Consider the following 15,291-nt stretch of genomic DNA (forward strand, 5'->3'; position numbering starts at 1 on the left):
TGATTGATACTCTAAATTGACCGTAGGTATGAATGTGAGTGTGAATGGTTGTCTGTCTCTATGTGTTGGCCCTGCGATGGACTGGCGACCTGACCAGGGTGAACCCCGCCTCTCACCCATAGCCTCTGGGATAGGCTCCAGCCCCCTCTTGACCCTTAACAGGAATAAGCGGAAGAAAATGGATGGATGGATGGATGGATATTAATAAAACTCAATGTTATTATAGGGGTGGCATGGCTCTGAAGTAGAGTGGCCATCTAGCAATCAAAGGGTCGCTGGTTTTATCCTCACTTACCCGGTGACCATGTCCAAGTATCCTTGAGCAAGATACTAGAGCAAGATAGGCATACTTTGTTACACAAGACTTGATGCTTCCTGCATAGCTGTGAAATCCCTCTTACTTTATAACTGCAAACACATTTCATTCAAATCTCAATGCAATTACTACAGCACAAACAGAATTAGACATTTCAGGTATTTCCAGACTGAGTGTGAATGGTTGTCTGTCTCTATGTGTTGGCCCTGTGTTGGACTGGCGACCTGTCCACTGTGAGCCCCGCCTCTCTCCCGAAAGCCTCTGGGATAGGCTCCAGCCCCCCCGCGACCCTTAACACGATAAGTGGAAGAAAATGGATGGATGGTATTTCCAGTACAAATATACAGTATTTAAACATTATAGTGTGCTGTGTGCTAAATTTTTTTGGGGGCTTGTGGAACGATTAGGTTTCCCTCATTTCTAGTGTTGAGCTTACAGTCAAAACAGAGCCATAAAATAGGATCACAAAAGCAAAGATAAACAACCGTCAGCTTTAAATAGATACAACTGGAAACATGGTGGTTGGAAACCACTGACTTAAAGTCTTAATATGAAGGAAAATGTTTTATTTTTAAAGTGCGTTGGCGTTCATGCCATGTGTTAGGGGCATCAAAGGAAAAAGCAGATTTTCCAAATTCAGAGGAAGCTCGGGGGACCTTAAAGAACCAACCAATCATTTCATCCAGCCAAACAGGTTCCGTAGTTCCATTCCAAAAATGTACAGACATATGCAGTTGATTCACCATTTTCCTATATTTGTAATATCATAGTGCTTTTAGTAAAGAGCCAAAAGGGATGGCTTATATTACATAAATATATTACATAAGCACAGGGGTTCCCTGTCCTATTTTTTTCCCCTAGCTCTCTTGGTTCTGTTAGATGTGTTAGTGGGGACAGCTAAAATGTCAACTCCTCCTGAGCCCAGCTGTCTGCAGGGAATCTGTCATGTTCACTGGAGAATTAAGAATTGCTGCAATCGCTCTACACACATATGTGACCTATGTCTCTCTCACTCTTCTATCTCCTCAGGAATTCCCAGAATCATTCAAATAGCTAAACCTATTTTTTCTCGTGTTCTTTCCATGCATATATCAGCTTTTTAAACAACCCCATACACTTAGATCCCAGTAATTAGTACTCGGTGTTTTTCACTTATATAATCACAGACAACTTGACAAAATATTCACAATAACATTTGAGGAACAAATATCATGATGTATTTTTGCTTCAGTTAATTACATCCTCGTTAAAGTGATGGAACTGTCAGTCATTGGAAATGTTTAGACACAGCTTCAAGATGCATTAAGCTGCTAGAAAAAGCATTACCACATCTGTCGATCAACACTGTCAATCTGTCTGACCTCACATCGCTTTCCATTAACTCTCTTAAGCCTGTTCACCCTCTCACTTCAACACACACACACACACACACACACACACACACACACACACACACACACACACACACACACACACTTGTCTGTCACTCCATCCCCCACCTCAGGGTTTCTGTCTTTGTGGGTTTGCTGAAATCCTGACTAATGCTGTTCAATTAAACTCTCAGGACGTATAACTTCAATCTCTATTGAACAGCTGGGTGACAGTTACCCACGATACAACTGTGCTCAGTGTCAGACTATGCACTGCATTAACAAGCACCGCCTGCCACAGATTACTTTATCCTGGCCTGGATATGTTTTCTTAGGTTAGCGGTGACAAATAGGATGGCTGAGTATGAGACCGCTTAGTATTAATGAGTATAAGTTATTCAGTCTACCCGGCTCTGAAAGAGTCTCCTTTAAGATGTAATTTCCCTGTTTAATTGCATATTTCAAAAGAATCTTGCCAGTAGTCCCTGCAGAGGGCTTCAGCGCTTGTGCACCCTGCAGCAACTGAGCATGCCAGTTCATGTGCCAGTCCCAGCTCAATGGAGGTACCCAGACTGCTCCTGAAAGCAAATTAGTGAAAGACCACATGAGACATTCACTGCAGTGACAAATGTCAAATTTAGGAGTACTTTTCGCCTTTTTCCTTTAGGAAGCTAACGGCGTCCTTTGTGTTGGCTTACTGTGTAGAATTGATTCAAAGAGCCAGTGTCTATTTTTAGAGATAATGCTGCGGTGAAGGATCACTACTCGTGACAGTACCCTACAGTTCCTCTGTGGTCAGAGTAGTTTCTAACGCTCTGTCGATTAAACTAGTTGTCCTCCCATCTCTGCCACTGGGCTTCTTCGCTGCAGTCAGTTTGTGGGCCCTGTTTGGGTGAGGTCAGTTTTCTGAGCTATAAGTCCTCTACATCCTGGACCATCTCCTGTGGCTTCATTATGGTATGGCATCATTGATTTTCCAAGCTTCCTACCAATCAGGCCTGGAAGAATGAGGAAAACAAAACACTTTTTGTGTGTGTGTGTGTGTGTGTGTGTGTGTGTGTGTGTGTGTGTGTGTGTGTGTGTGTGTGTGTGTGTGTGTGTGTGTGTGTGTGCGCGCGCGCGCGCGCGTGCGCACTTTGCAGCTGATTTTTCTCATATTGGTATTAAGGAATATAGGATTGTCTGGATATAAGATTGTGTTTTGTTTACTTTGCTTTTGCTGAGTTTGAAACTGAAGACACAGACACACACATACACACACACACACACATCTTACCAGGAGAAAAAAAAAAACCTCCCTCCCTCTCTCATCATACATATATGATGAGAGAGGGAGGGAGGTTTTTTTTCCTCCTCATCTTCCCCCGCACATTGAACCAAGTGAAGGACCCTATCAGTGCTCTGCATTTGCCCAGTGATTGAGTGTCGGAGAGGAATTTGAAATTTTAGCAGCTGAGTAGATTTTTGGATAGCCATAAATCAGACACTTAATCAAAGTTAAGAAGGTGATGGCCATGACACAAAGGGAGAACACTGTGTGTGTGGGAGAGAGAGAGAGTGGGAGGAAATTGATTTATTTCCTTCTGAGATTTGCTCAGCACAGCTATCTTACCATCAGCAATAACAAAAGGAACTGATAGGATTTGGTTTCAGGTATTGTTCAATTGTTTCTGCCTGCATTGATACAAAAAAATAATTTTTTATCGCGGAAGCGCAGTCACGCGTTAGCTTGGGAAGATTCTGAGTCACCTTAAACACACGTCTCTAATTAGAAATTTAACAGGGCTACTCTAAGGCATTATGTAAAGATCAGTTTCCTATTTTAAGTCCAGCATCCATTATGATTTATTTTGTGACTAACAATGAATAGAGGTTAATTACTAATTTGCTCCAGCACACTGGTGAGTGAACACAAAGCAGCTCATAACTCACGCCAACGCACATTTGATAATAGTTTTCAGGGGGGGAAAAAAGTCCTTTTTAAACTTTGTATGAAACACTACATGACGAAGGGAAGGGAACTGATAATACTGAATCAATAGCAGTGGTATTACCAATTCTTCTGATACAATCGGTCCAATTTCTTCTTACTGATTCTTAATTAAATTTCAGTGCGGAGAAATTAGCTTCAACATGTTTTTATATAGCCGGAGGAAAAAATTCTGCCAAGCCTGTCTTCGTGGCGCTAATGTTACTGCAACATATGATGTTTATCCTCTGTGATGGCCAAGCTGCTCTGCTGGCATGCATGCAGAGTAAAATGAATGGCATCCCTGGAATTTAAGCCCATGTTGCTCTGAAAGTATTTCCAGGGCTGTACATGATGAACGACTTTGACTTTGTTAAGCAAGAGTCTGAAAAGTAGGCAAACTTTCATGAAAGGAAGAATGTGTACGCTTTGTAATGATATTTTTGGCAGCTGTTATAGTAATACTAAGTTTTAGTGACTAACTGTCCGAGGATTTTAGATTCATCTTTGTCAAAGTAAACGATAAATATTTTCATCTAGTTTTAGTTGATAAAAACTCACCTCGGTTATGTTACGGTGAGCCCTGATGTTCCTCTTCAGGTTTTTATTTTATTTTCCTTTGTTTGACTGTAGTGCATAGATTTGTAGTCTCTTTTTACTCATATGACCTTTGTTGATTTTAATGTTTTGTCCAGTTCTCATCATATAATGCAGCTGAAGCAGAAAATATGGTACAGATTATCAACTGGAACCAGTTTGTGATTCAACTCTGTATTCTAACTTGGACTTTGTGTTCACTCGCTAACCAGCAAGCAGTGTGTCCTGTGCAGTGTGTGTCGGATGTGTCATCCAAGTGAAAATGTCCATGATGAAAAGCATAATAATGACACAGATGAACAACCAACTCCCTTTAGCAGTGTCATGGCTCTAGCGTGGGAGAGTTACTGCGCACATGTAGGACAGGGTCACAAAGTTCTAACAAAAGTCATATGAAGGTTTCACTAGTAATTACCGTACTTGACAGTTGTACGGGAAGACCCATAAACATGCCCGCAGTAACTGTTGCTAACCTTTCATACCGTCATGTGGTGATACTGATGTTAGTCATCCGTAGTAACTCTCTTCTGTTTATCTGGTATTTTGCTCAGATTGAAAATATTTGTTTCTCACTCTGTTTGCATACTTTCGTTGCGGTTTATAGTCCCTGGTGTGTTTTATAAAGTACAAAGTAATTCTCTGTAGATTTTTTATTTCACCGGTGCATTAAAGTTAATACATTTTAGAATCCAGATTGTCTTAATGTGTTTGCATCTTGTGGTTGGAGTCAGTCAGCTGGATAAAAATTGCCTTCAGGAAGAGTACATGAAAAATGGTTGTAATTTAAGTGATTGATCACTAGTCTGTCAGATGATGCATGCTTGTATTGATTACTGTATATTGGATTGCACACCGGTCAATAAATGTGCAGATTTTCAGAAAAAGATAAATCAAGGGTCAACAAAGGACTTTAAAGGTTTGGCAATGATATGAAATCTGTCTGTGCATTCTTTTGGTATCACAAAAAAATATGGCAACGTAGTACAACCCACAATAATATACCACTGTTGGAAGGTTTTCTGTTGATAATATTTTATGTCACGCCAATACTTGAATATTGTTATGCAGGCCTTGGGCTGGATGGTTTTGACAATTTCACATGTCTAAGTGGGGCTTTGGGTTTTTTTGTCAGGCTTGTTATGTGGGCTTGGCGTGAATCACAAGATATGACACTGTATCTGTGCAGCCTGAGATCCTGTCCCTGCCCTCGCACAACTCTCAGTACCTTCCCCATGTGACGACTCCTGGGGGCCCTGGAGCAGAGCGTAATGGAACATGGCATCACGTTTCCACCACAGTTGTAGAGAGTGCATGCAATGAACCCTGTGGTAAAGGGATGCCGGGCCATACTCTTACTGTCATGCTCAACTGCCTCGTCAAATGAGCAGAGAGTGAGTGGCACCAGCCCCAGATCTGTTCCCCATAATGTGTCAAGACCCCACTGGTCCTGCCTTTTTGTATTGCCTGTGCTGTCTCTATTTCGACTTGTGGGTTACGAATCCTTTTAAATTGTCGCTCCGTCTTTGTTACAGAATATTGGAAACTGCCCCCCTGAGCGTGACTTGTCTTCCCACTGCACACGGTGTGAAATTTAAATCAGATTTCACTGAATTAAACCACCTTTCCCCCCAGGGTTCTATTTTAAATCCAAGAGACCTAAAGGTCATAGTTCCGAGAATAGGACTGTCAGTTAGCAACAGCTTGTTTGCTGGATTCCTTTGATGGAGGTTGTTTCTACAACTGCTTTACTAAACACATCTGCTCCTGGTGGCATCTCCTTTAATTATCTGCTCGCCACACTCGCTGGTCCGCTCAGATAAGCTTCAGTATTATATTACTGAGAGCGAATGTCTCATCTATTGTCTCTTCAATCTGCAGCCTCTGTTGTGGCGAGTCCAATTACTGTGGTGTTTACTTTTAGCTTCCAACCATTATCATAATCTCACTGTTCACTCTTGACTGCATCTGCTCAGTTCACTTCTATTGTTTTACTGATCAGTTTATACTGACCGGTAATAACCAGTGTTACGTGGTAATTGACAGCAGAGATTTATTTATTATCATCGTTATTTTTTTCCCTGGCAAAGCAGCTTTCTAAATTAAATGAATGAGGCAAACGATTTCTATATGTCTTTTATTTTTCCTATAATATTTTAGTGAGAGGAGCAGACAAAGGATTACCTTAAACAGACAAAAGGACAGCATCTCTTTTATGTCTGTGTGACACTCCTGCCTTGACATATATTGTTACAGATTAAGTTACATAATGAATATTTCATGGAGGGTTGAACAGACCCACGTGTGAGCCCCCTTTTCTGGGGCCATAGGCGACGGCAAAGTCCGCACCATTGAGTGTTTGTCTTCCCCTTTTTTCTGTGACAGAATAAACCATATGTACCCTCACTGCAGGGCATCGGACACACAAAGAGAAGCACAAAAAATGTACTGCCCTTTCTTATGAGAGATCCTGTTAGCACAACAGATTTCAATGCCTTGCTCTCTCACGCTGCGAAAGCTCCCTCACAGCTCCTGCCTCGTAGCTTCTCTTCATATCCCTCCCACTACATTCTCTCTCTCTCTCTCTCTCTCTCTCTCTCTCTCTCTCTCTCTCTCTCCTCCCATCTCTTGTCTCTGTGCACCATGCAGCTTTATGCTGAGCACAAGGCATACAGATGTAAGTTTAATCCAGGCAACAGTCAGAGCAGGGAAGTGACTAGGAGGCTTTCCTTTGGCTAACATGCAGTAGTAATCAATAGAATATTCAGCAGCCAGTGCAGCTGTCAAGACGGACATAGACGGAGAGATGAAAAGCTTCTGGAAGTGTTTGTCGTATTTTACTCCCTCCGTCTCATGGTTTGGATCGACGTGTTTTCACACTTAAAGCTTGGCAGCAAGAGGTGTCATCTCCCACCCTGAGTTCATCTTTAAAAGGAAATTGCAAGACTCCATATCTGCCTCTACCTCTGATGAGACTAAGAGATTAATAGAGCGATATTGGTCTATTCGGAATAATCAAGGAGAAACTTGCAGTGGGACATTGATAGAACCTCTTCTCTTTACATTTTTTCTTAGATTTCTCTTTAATGTACTGGACTAATGTTGTCTCTGGGACTTCCTTTGAGAGGATTTGGTTTTCTTTTTCTAACTGAACATTGTGAGCCTGTCAGTTATTCTGTCAGCTGAGCTGTGATTTCTCGCAGAAACTGAGAGGCTTGATTCATGGTAGTGACCGAAAATTCTCCCGCTCTAGAGGATCCTCTCATTCGCAGCCTCTGAGATTCAATCTACCTGTTTCCAGAGCAGATCTTAATTAGACTTTCTGCAGTTGGGGTAGCCGACAGAACCCCAGGATGCAAGTGTCCTTAGTGTGCACCGACCACCGTGGGGGGGTGAGCCGTAACACAGAGGACCGGCTAAACCGACAAAATGCCAACAGCCCCAACACAGGGACCCGCAGCAAGTTCAGAGCAGTGGCCATGGTGGCTCGCAGTCTTGGACAACTCTCTGTCCAGAGTGTTCCTTCGTCCAGCGAGCAAAGCATGAAGACTGGAATGAAGTATAGGTAGGGCATGTCTACTCTTAACTGGTAACTATACATTTCAGACCTATACTGGGTACTTATTATGCCAGCCCCATAATTATATGAAGAATGATGGCCATGAAATACTTTGGCACTGCAGCACAGTACATTATACAGTAAATAAACAATCCGTGGTTCCACTTTGCTATTCTTTGCCAGTCTTCATCACTCATTCCTGTCAAAGCTGCATTAAGGATGATGGGAGTCACAGGGTTAACAAAAGTACTTCATTATGACAGTTTCTAATTAATTAAACCCCTAAAAAAATGTATGAGGTATCAACTGTAAGAACTGGCATGCTCTCAGATAGGTGGAAAAGGCCAGGAATTTAGATTCTTATTTTTGTACACAAGTTATGCAACTAAATTGGCATATCATTGAAATTTTAGTTGATATTGAATCTGTTCAATGTAAGTCACATAAACAGTTACAAGAAACAATGCATCATAACCCAAATTTGTTTCGCTTTGAAGGAACTTGTGCGTTTTCCCATTATAGAAATATAATATTCTGTTTATTGCTTTTTAACATATTTTATGCCTTGTGTAGAGTCAACAAATGTCTAAATTGTCACTATTAGGATGTTACTATAGGGATAGCATTGTTTTTAAATCGTCCACATCCCCAAATAACACAGTAACTCATGTGGAAGTAGAGACCGTCTTCTGATGGGGTCAAACCAGGGTTGGTCAACGGCGCAATGTTCGTGACTGTTTCTCGCACCATTGTGGCCAAGACAGCCATGCAAACGCCTGCCAAACTACTCAAAACCACCTCTGCGGTAATTCTCACTACAGCGGGTGTCTCCAGGTCCATATCGGCCATCATGACATACACACACACACACACACACAGACTCACAAGGTGAAAATAATACCAGCCACATGCTACCGCGTCTGGTAATACAAGCTTTTGCCAAAAAAATTGTTGATTGTCAGCATCATTAAATCAGTAGATTAATGAATACAACTCTATTGTTGTGTTTATAATTCTGATGCTTTTATTCTGTCAAAGCAGATAAACGAGTTTTGAATTTTATTAAAGAGAAATTATGTATCCTGTCTGAGTATGGAAACCTCAAGGGATATGAAGACTAATGAGAATTTGTCTACCGTAGCCAGCATTTAACATTCAGACCAAGGTTTTGTGCAGGCAAGCATTTATAACAACATGCAAATGTCTGCTATTTGTGCTGGAAATTATTTAAATGACTTCAGCTTCTACACAAAGGCTGAAAAAGGAGGGGAAGAATTATAAAGTCAAATGCTTATTGGAGCTTTTAGCTAATACAGTGAATGGCAGCTTGAACTCTGGTGACGATCTGACACAATTACGGAGTTCACATTTGCACATTGTACTTCAACATAGTAGGATGCAGTGGCTCTGTTTTAACTACAGCAACCTGGTCATTAATGGACCACATCTGTTATGTAGTGCAGTCTTGATTTCACTTTCCAGTGGTCATTTTGAAGTAGTACCCTCTCTGTATTTTCAAACCTGTCACTGAAAACATGAAATATGACTCTAAAATGAAGTTTTTGTTCTTCCTGTACTTCCTGATTTCTGAATATCAGATATAAGGAGATACAAGTTTTCCTCAGAGGAACGATACATGTTGTTTTTTTAATCTTAAAAGAACTAACACTGAAATAAAAATACTGTTTTCCACTCCCCAAACTGAAAGAAATGATCATACAAGAAGATATATTTAGTACTGAATACATTTTGGCATGAAAGTTTGTGTTACGTTGGCTGTTGATCTGATGAGACTTATCCTCACCACTGGTTCTGAAGGGACATTACAGTCCTTTTGCAACTGATTTGCTTGCGGCAGCCTCGCCATGTTGGCACACTGTCATTATTGAGGCTAATGATATTGAATGAGTAAAATCATTTTCAGCTCCAGGGGCCAGCGGCTGTTTGTGTTCTTTGCTTCTGCAGCGTAGTCCAAAGTATCTAACAGGCTGTGTGTGTGTGTGTGTGTGTGTGTGTGTGTGTGTGTGTGTGTGTGTGTGTGTGTGTGTGTGTGTGTGTGTGAGAGAGATGTAAACTGAAGGTAATGCAGGAGGCATGAGGCTTAAAGGAAGCATGCACTGAGGGTAGAGCAGTGGTGTTTTTTGAATAGATATGAATGAAAGGGAAAGAAGGAGAGAGAGAGAGAAAGGCAGAGTGAGTGCTGAGGATAATGCTGGTGTAGGCCCTGTGCCGAGGAGGAGGTACGGTAGGTGATCAGTGATCCCGTCAGTGCGTATTTGTCAAACTTGCCTTTCAGAGTTGAATCTTGCGAGCCCTTTAACATGGCTGTGAATCTCTGTATTTTCATCCTTGAGAAGAAGACTGCAGTTAAAGCTGTCTTTTCCACTCAACAAAACTTTGCACAATAACCCTCTCTGAAGATAGAAGTATGAAATTCAGATCAGCCTGATTTGCATGAGGTCGGCTCTGTTCCCTTGAATGGCAGACTTGGGCTTGAATCAAGACTGTCAGACTACATCTACAGGCAAGCGTACAGGCTAAGTTGGAAGGGACCTCCCCCACAAGGCCAAGGAAAATATCAAAGTGAATGTCTTTTCAAGGTAGGGATTGTGGCAGCTTTAGGGGGGCTGCCTCACCACAGGCTGAGCCACTCTGTAATGTGACACTGGGTCTGCATGACATGACTGGTTAAAATCATCAAGCTTGGCTATAAGAGCCTGCACCTCCTCCAAGGAATGATTAAATGGATTCAGTCAAGACTGAATTAATGATGCACACAAAATGGCACATAATTATGTAAAGTAGTCTTGCTCAGGGAATGGAAAGAATATCTGTAAGATTGGGAGCAATGCAGGTGGGGTGTCAATCTCATAAGGACCCAGCTTTTCACAGTCTGATATCAGCTCTTTTTTCAATCAGCAAAACTGAGCAAAGGTCTTGAGGGAATTGCTAACCTTTTAGAAGCCTCGGTTTTGTTTGCTGCAGCATTGCAAATAAACTGCTGCAAAGGAACACTGAGGTGAATAAGTTTTAAATTGGATCACATTTCAGTCAGATGGCTATTTTTGTGCGGTGAAGTGAGCTAGATACAATTTTATACTTTTTGCCAAAGTAGGATTTTGTTCTTTACCACAGTTGGTATCAACTACTAAGCACTTCTATGTAGTACTCAGTATCGTTTACTGCAGCAGCCATCTAAATTGGAGCTGACTCACCTTCTCCTCTGGTGTAAATCTACAAGTAACTCGCCTCAGCTCGGACTGTCAGTAGGATTCCTCACATCTCTGGTGGTCCAATTTTGGTTGTGAAGTTGACAGAGAAACACAGCCACAGTAAAAGGCCACTTTCAGTGTTGTGTAAGTGGATGCTTTTTAACTATCGAGTATTCGGAAGTTATAATGAATCATAATGACTGATTTCACTTTGAAAATAAAAACACGTCCCCCATCCATACCATTATTTAATGCAACTGCAAAATTAAAAAAAAACAAAACCCAAATTGCTAAATATCTATTGTTAGGTGGGATTGCAGAATGAAACTTGAATGGATTTAACATAATTATGGGAATTTTTTTGTCCTTGTACAAGGACGATGAAAGAGAGAATCGTTTCCTTCCATTGTTTTTACACACATGCGGCATGCATCGCTCATGCTGGGACGACAGAAAGCTGTGGGTGTGAGATTTGGGGCCTCGTGAGTGTGGGTGCATGCTGGGACGTTTCCTGTATTGTGAGGGCTCTTTATCAGGGAGCCAGCTTTCCACAGCCTGTACACCCCCTTGAAATATGAATCATAAATGAACCGTGGTAGTCGAACAGAACACTTAGGCCTTTCTGATGTCTATAGTAAGACTCATCCACAGCACAGATTTCAGGCCACCATAGCCACTTAAGGTACCATCTTAAATATGTGCACACAACAACATCCACCATCTGTTTGCTCTGGGCATGTGGGGAGAAATTGCCAAACAGTGGGACGGTTCATTTATTGATGTAAGATTGTTTTTCACTGTATGCACTGAGGTTTAATCTGTGTTGATATGTAGTAGAATGGGGGGGGGGGGGTTTCTTTGAATATTTTGCTTCTGTGTCTATTAACATCTGCATTTGAGAAACAAACTTGTGTTGTGATGAAGGAGAACACGAAGACAGCTGTTCTTTCTTTGCCTCACTGATAGATTAATTAGACCGTGTGTGTGTGTGTGTGTGTGTGTGTGTATGTGTGTGTGTCAGTACCACACGTTTTCTCTCTGAATGTTACTTTCTTAAATGCTCTAGAAATAGCCTTGATTTATTTACTCTGGCTCCAAGCACAGGCAAATCCCCTCTACTCTCAGTTTTGCTTTGTACTTGAACAGTGTGTAACTTTAATATTGTTTTTTTTGTGTGTGCAGAATTGTATTTAACAATTTACAACCCTGTAAGAGTTATACACGAGTATGCAAACAATAGCATGCTGAATCATAGAGCTAGGATTGCCTGCTTGCCGCCTGATTCAACACAATTGTACGACTGGTATGCGGATTTGATTAGAATTGCGATTTCACATTGCAGTTGATTTCAGTTTGTGCGGGTTTTTTTAATACTAGAGAAGGGGAAGAAGTTGAATCTGTATTTCTCAAGACTGTGTTTTGATGCTTTAGGCCAGAATGAATAGAGCTTCTTTCCCAAATGAACCTGAACTTGGAAGCTGTTGCTTGCAATCCTGCATACAAATGTGCTAAATACTGTACAGTATAATGCACAATAGAACAGGCTTTTTTTCTTTCTCCCACCTCCGCTTAATTACATATTCATTGTTAAAACTTTAAATTTGGTTTTAGCATGTGTTATCCACCAAATGAGTTCATTGGAACCTGCAACGTGAGATTGTTATTCTGCATGTACAGTAAGAACACGAGCTCAGACTTGTGTACGATCTTGCTTTGATGGTGAAATTTGTCCTTAGCTTCATGCATGAGAGGCATCTGAACTGCATGTTATGTAATGTATAAGGCTGTGAAATTTGTAGCATAAATACGCGTAAGCATATATTGTAATTGGGGGGTTAGAGAGCTTCAGATGACTGATATTGTAACAGAACATGCAGCACAGGCCAGCAGGAGAAATCCCATCTACCCCACAGCATCCTGCTTAGTCATGTGCATTATGAATATTTAACCTCAGCATTTTGTGTGATAGGGGTGGCATGGCTCAGAGGTAGAGTGGCCATCTAGCAACCAAAGAGTCGCTGGTTCAATCCTCACTTCCCCTGGTGACCGCGTCGAAGTGTCCTAGAGCAAGAAACTGAATCAGCGACAGACTGTGTGCTATTATTTCTATCTATTATCTCTAAACAGTATTGTAATGCTACTTTCTGTTTTAGAAAATGGATGGATTTCACATGATAAGACAGTTTGGACCAATTTGCTCTACTGATTCAGTAACTAATTTTGTCAGCCCTTTTTTGGTTGATTTGTTGTCCTCCCAATATTTTAGGTTAACTTTTTTAGTCAAGTTCCATTTAAGCTGTTTTGCGTCTTTCCTGACATCAGATGAATTTAAGTGAAGCTCTTATTTTTTTACTCTGCAAAACGTCATGAAATACGTATCTCCATATAGATTTCCCAGAGGCTCTGGCAGATTGATCTCCGTGAAGAGCCTCTGAAAACACTCAAGTTAGGAGAAAAACAAGTTCAGCCTCAGGAAAAGCCTGTGAGATGGCAATCTGTTCACCATCAACTGAAATAAAATGGCATTGACAAATGTCTTGAGGGGCTTCAATGCCAGTGGCTCTGTGTGTTTCTGGCTCATGTATTAAGTTGGTTGCATGCTCCACATGAAATCACATTTCACACACTCTCAGGCTGTCTTTTAGAGTATAAGTATATTAATCCAAATAATAGAAATACCGACTTAAGGTTTCATCTGCAGTTACTGTCATTTCAACTGATCTAAATATTTCATTTTTGTTACGTTTTAATTAAATAAATAGTTAAATGTCTCACTTTTTCCAGGGGGGGCAACAAACAGTCAACTTTTTATGGCTGGAAGAAAATGCAGAGGCCAGATTTGCTGGAAAAAAACAGAATATAATTGTTTTATCCAGAGAGAGTATTGGATATCGGTTGTATAATCATCAGCTTCTGCTCTGTTGCTGACAGGTGACAGTGTATTGGCAGCGGTGAATTGGCTGCATTGACTGTAGCCAATCTACATTCAATGCAGCCGTCTAGATCAATTTCGTGCTTCTTTTTGGGTTGCAAACATTGGCCGTGGAAACATGCATCATTATTATCACAATGATGGACTATTATAGGTTTTTGGTATCGCCAACGGCTAAGACTTCCTCTCTGTTTGCAGTTTATTGCTTAGAGGACCATTAGCAACTTGAGACATGAGAATGAAGTTGGATTTGAGTGTCGACATCAACGACTGGATTGATTCATGTTTGGTAGAAATGCAGATAAACTTCAAAAAAATCAAACATTGTTACATGATGCAAATGCATCCTTCGATGTTTCATCTCTTGCGTTTCATCTCTTTTGCTCGACACTTTGACTGTTTAATTTTATGGAATCAAAACCTGCCCAAACACGATTGGTCAGTACTACCCTACCCAAAATCTCACTGGATGCCTTCAGCTACTGAATTAAAATGCTGAATCTTTTTATGTAGATTTCTATAGGAAAAATAAAACAGAGAATCTGTCATGTTTCAAATTTGAGGGTAACTGGCTGCTGAGAGCCAACTTCCTTTGAATTTTTTTAAGTCAATTTTCAAATTTTAGTATATGTACTGTGGAAACCTAAAGTTTCTGACAAAATTTCAACTGTTGGTTGAATTGTTCCTCTAATCACCGTTACTTGTATAAGCAGCTTTTCAGGTCAAGTTGTTAACCTTGTTCTCCACTCTTTTTTATTTCCAAGGCAGGACACTTTTAATCCAGTACCTCAGTCCTCTTTCCCTCACCTCCTTTCAGGAGTGAGTCTTACATAAACCTGAATGGAGGAGGAAACCACCTGCAGCCAGCACGAGCAAGTGGCATTCAGTGTATGTCTTTCTGTTGAAGCCGAGAGTTGTATTAATAGTCCTGCTCAGTGAAGCTATCCCTCAACACATTCCCCTTTACAGCTCTCTGACCTTCTTTTCACATTCATCACCCTGTCCTGTCCTCTCTGCTCATTTCAGCCTGATTTTCTAAGCTTCCCTCTCTCTCTTTTCTCAGTGCACCTGCTTCCTGCCTCCAGTTCTCCATTCGTACAGGGCTGAGGAAACCAGTGTTTGACCCCTGTTGAAAAACTAGGAACTCTGAAAACTTTTTTCATTCTGCTCAATCCACTCCTCTTGTACTTGCACGACTATTATGTAGTGAGAAGTTGACTTGTTAGAACAGCTGATGGACTTAATTGGGTAATATTTTCAATTAATTTCTAATTATGTTTAGGAAATGAATTGATGAATCATTTCATGAACCATTACGAAAAATTACCCTCTGAGACTC

At 41.0% G+C, this 15,291-nt stretch overlaps 1 protein-coding gene across 5 annotated transcripts in view; it reads left to right on the forward strand.

Annotated features, from left to right (window-relative positions):
* The window catches only part of kcnab2a (potassium voltage-gated channel subfamily A regulatory beta subunit 2a), a 75,857-nt gene that overhangs the window by 41,567 nt on the left and 18,999 nt on the right, over positions 1-15,291 (forward strand). The window contains exon 1 of one of the 5 annotated variants that reach the window (XM_086199701.1): positions 6,922-7,814. The exons of the other annotated variants lie outside the window; for them this stretch is intronic. Within the exon in view, the coding sequence (XP_086055827.1) occupies positions 7,603-7,814 (212 nt within the window). The 5' untranslated portion in view covers positions 6,922-7,602. Of the gene's footprint in view, positions 1-6,921; positions 7,815-15,291 lie in introns of those variants that run through there. 5 annotated transcript variants of the gene reach the window in all.

This window comes from Aulostomus chinensis, chromosome 3 (genome assembly GCF_037954235.1).
Source record: "Aulostomus chinensis isolate RoL2024-O1b breed Wild chromosome 3, RoL_Achi_v1.0, whole genome shotgun sequence".
NCBI lineage: Eukaryota > Metazoa > Chordata > Actinopteri > Syngnathiformes > Aulostomidae > Aulostomus > Aulostomus chinensis.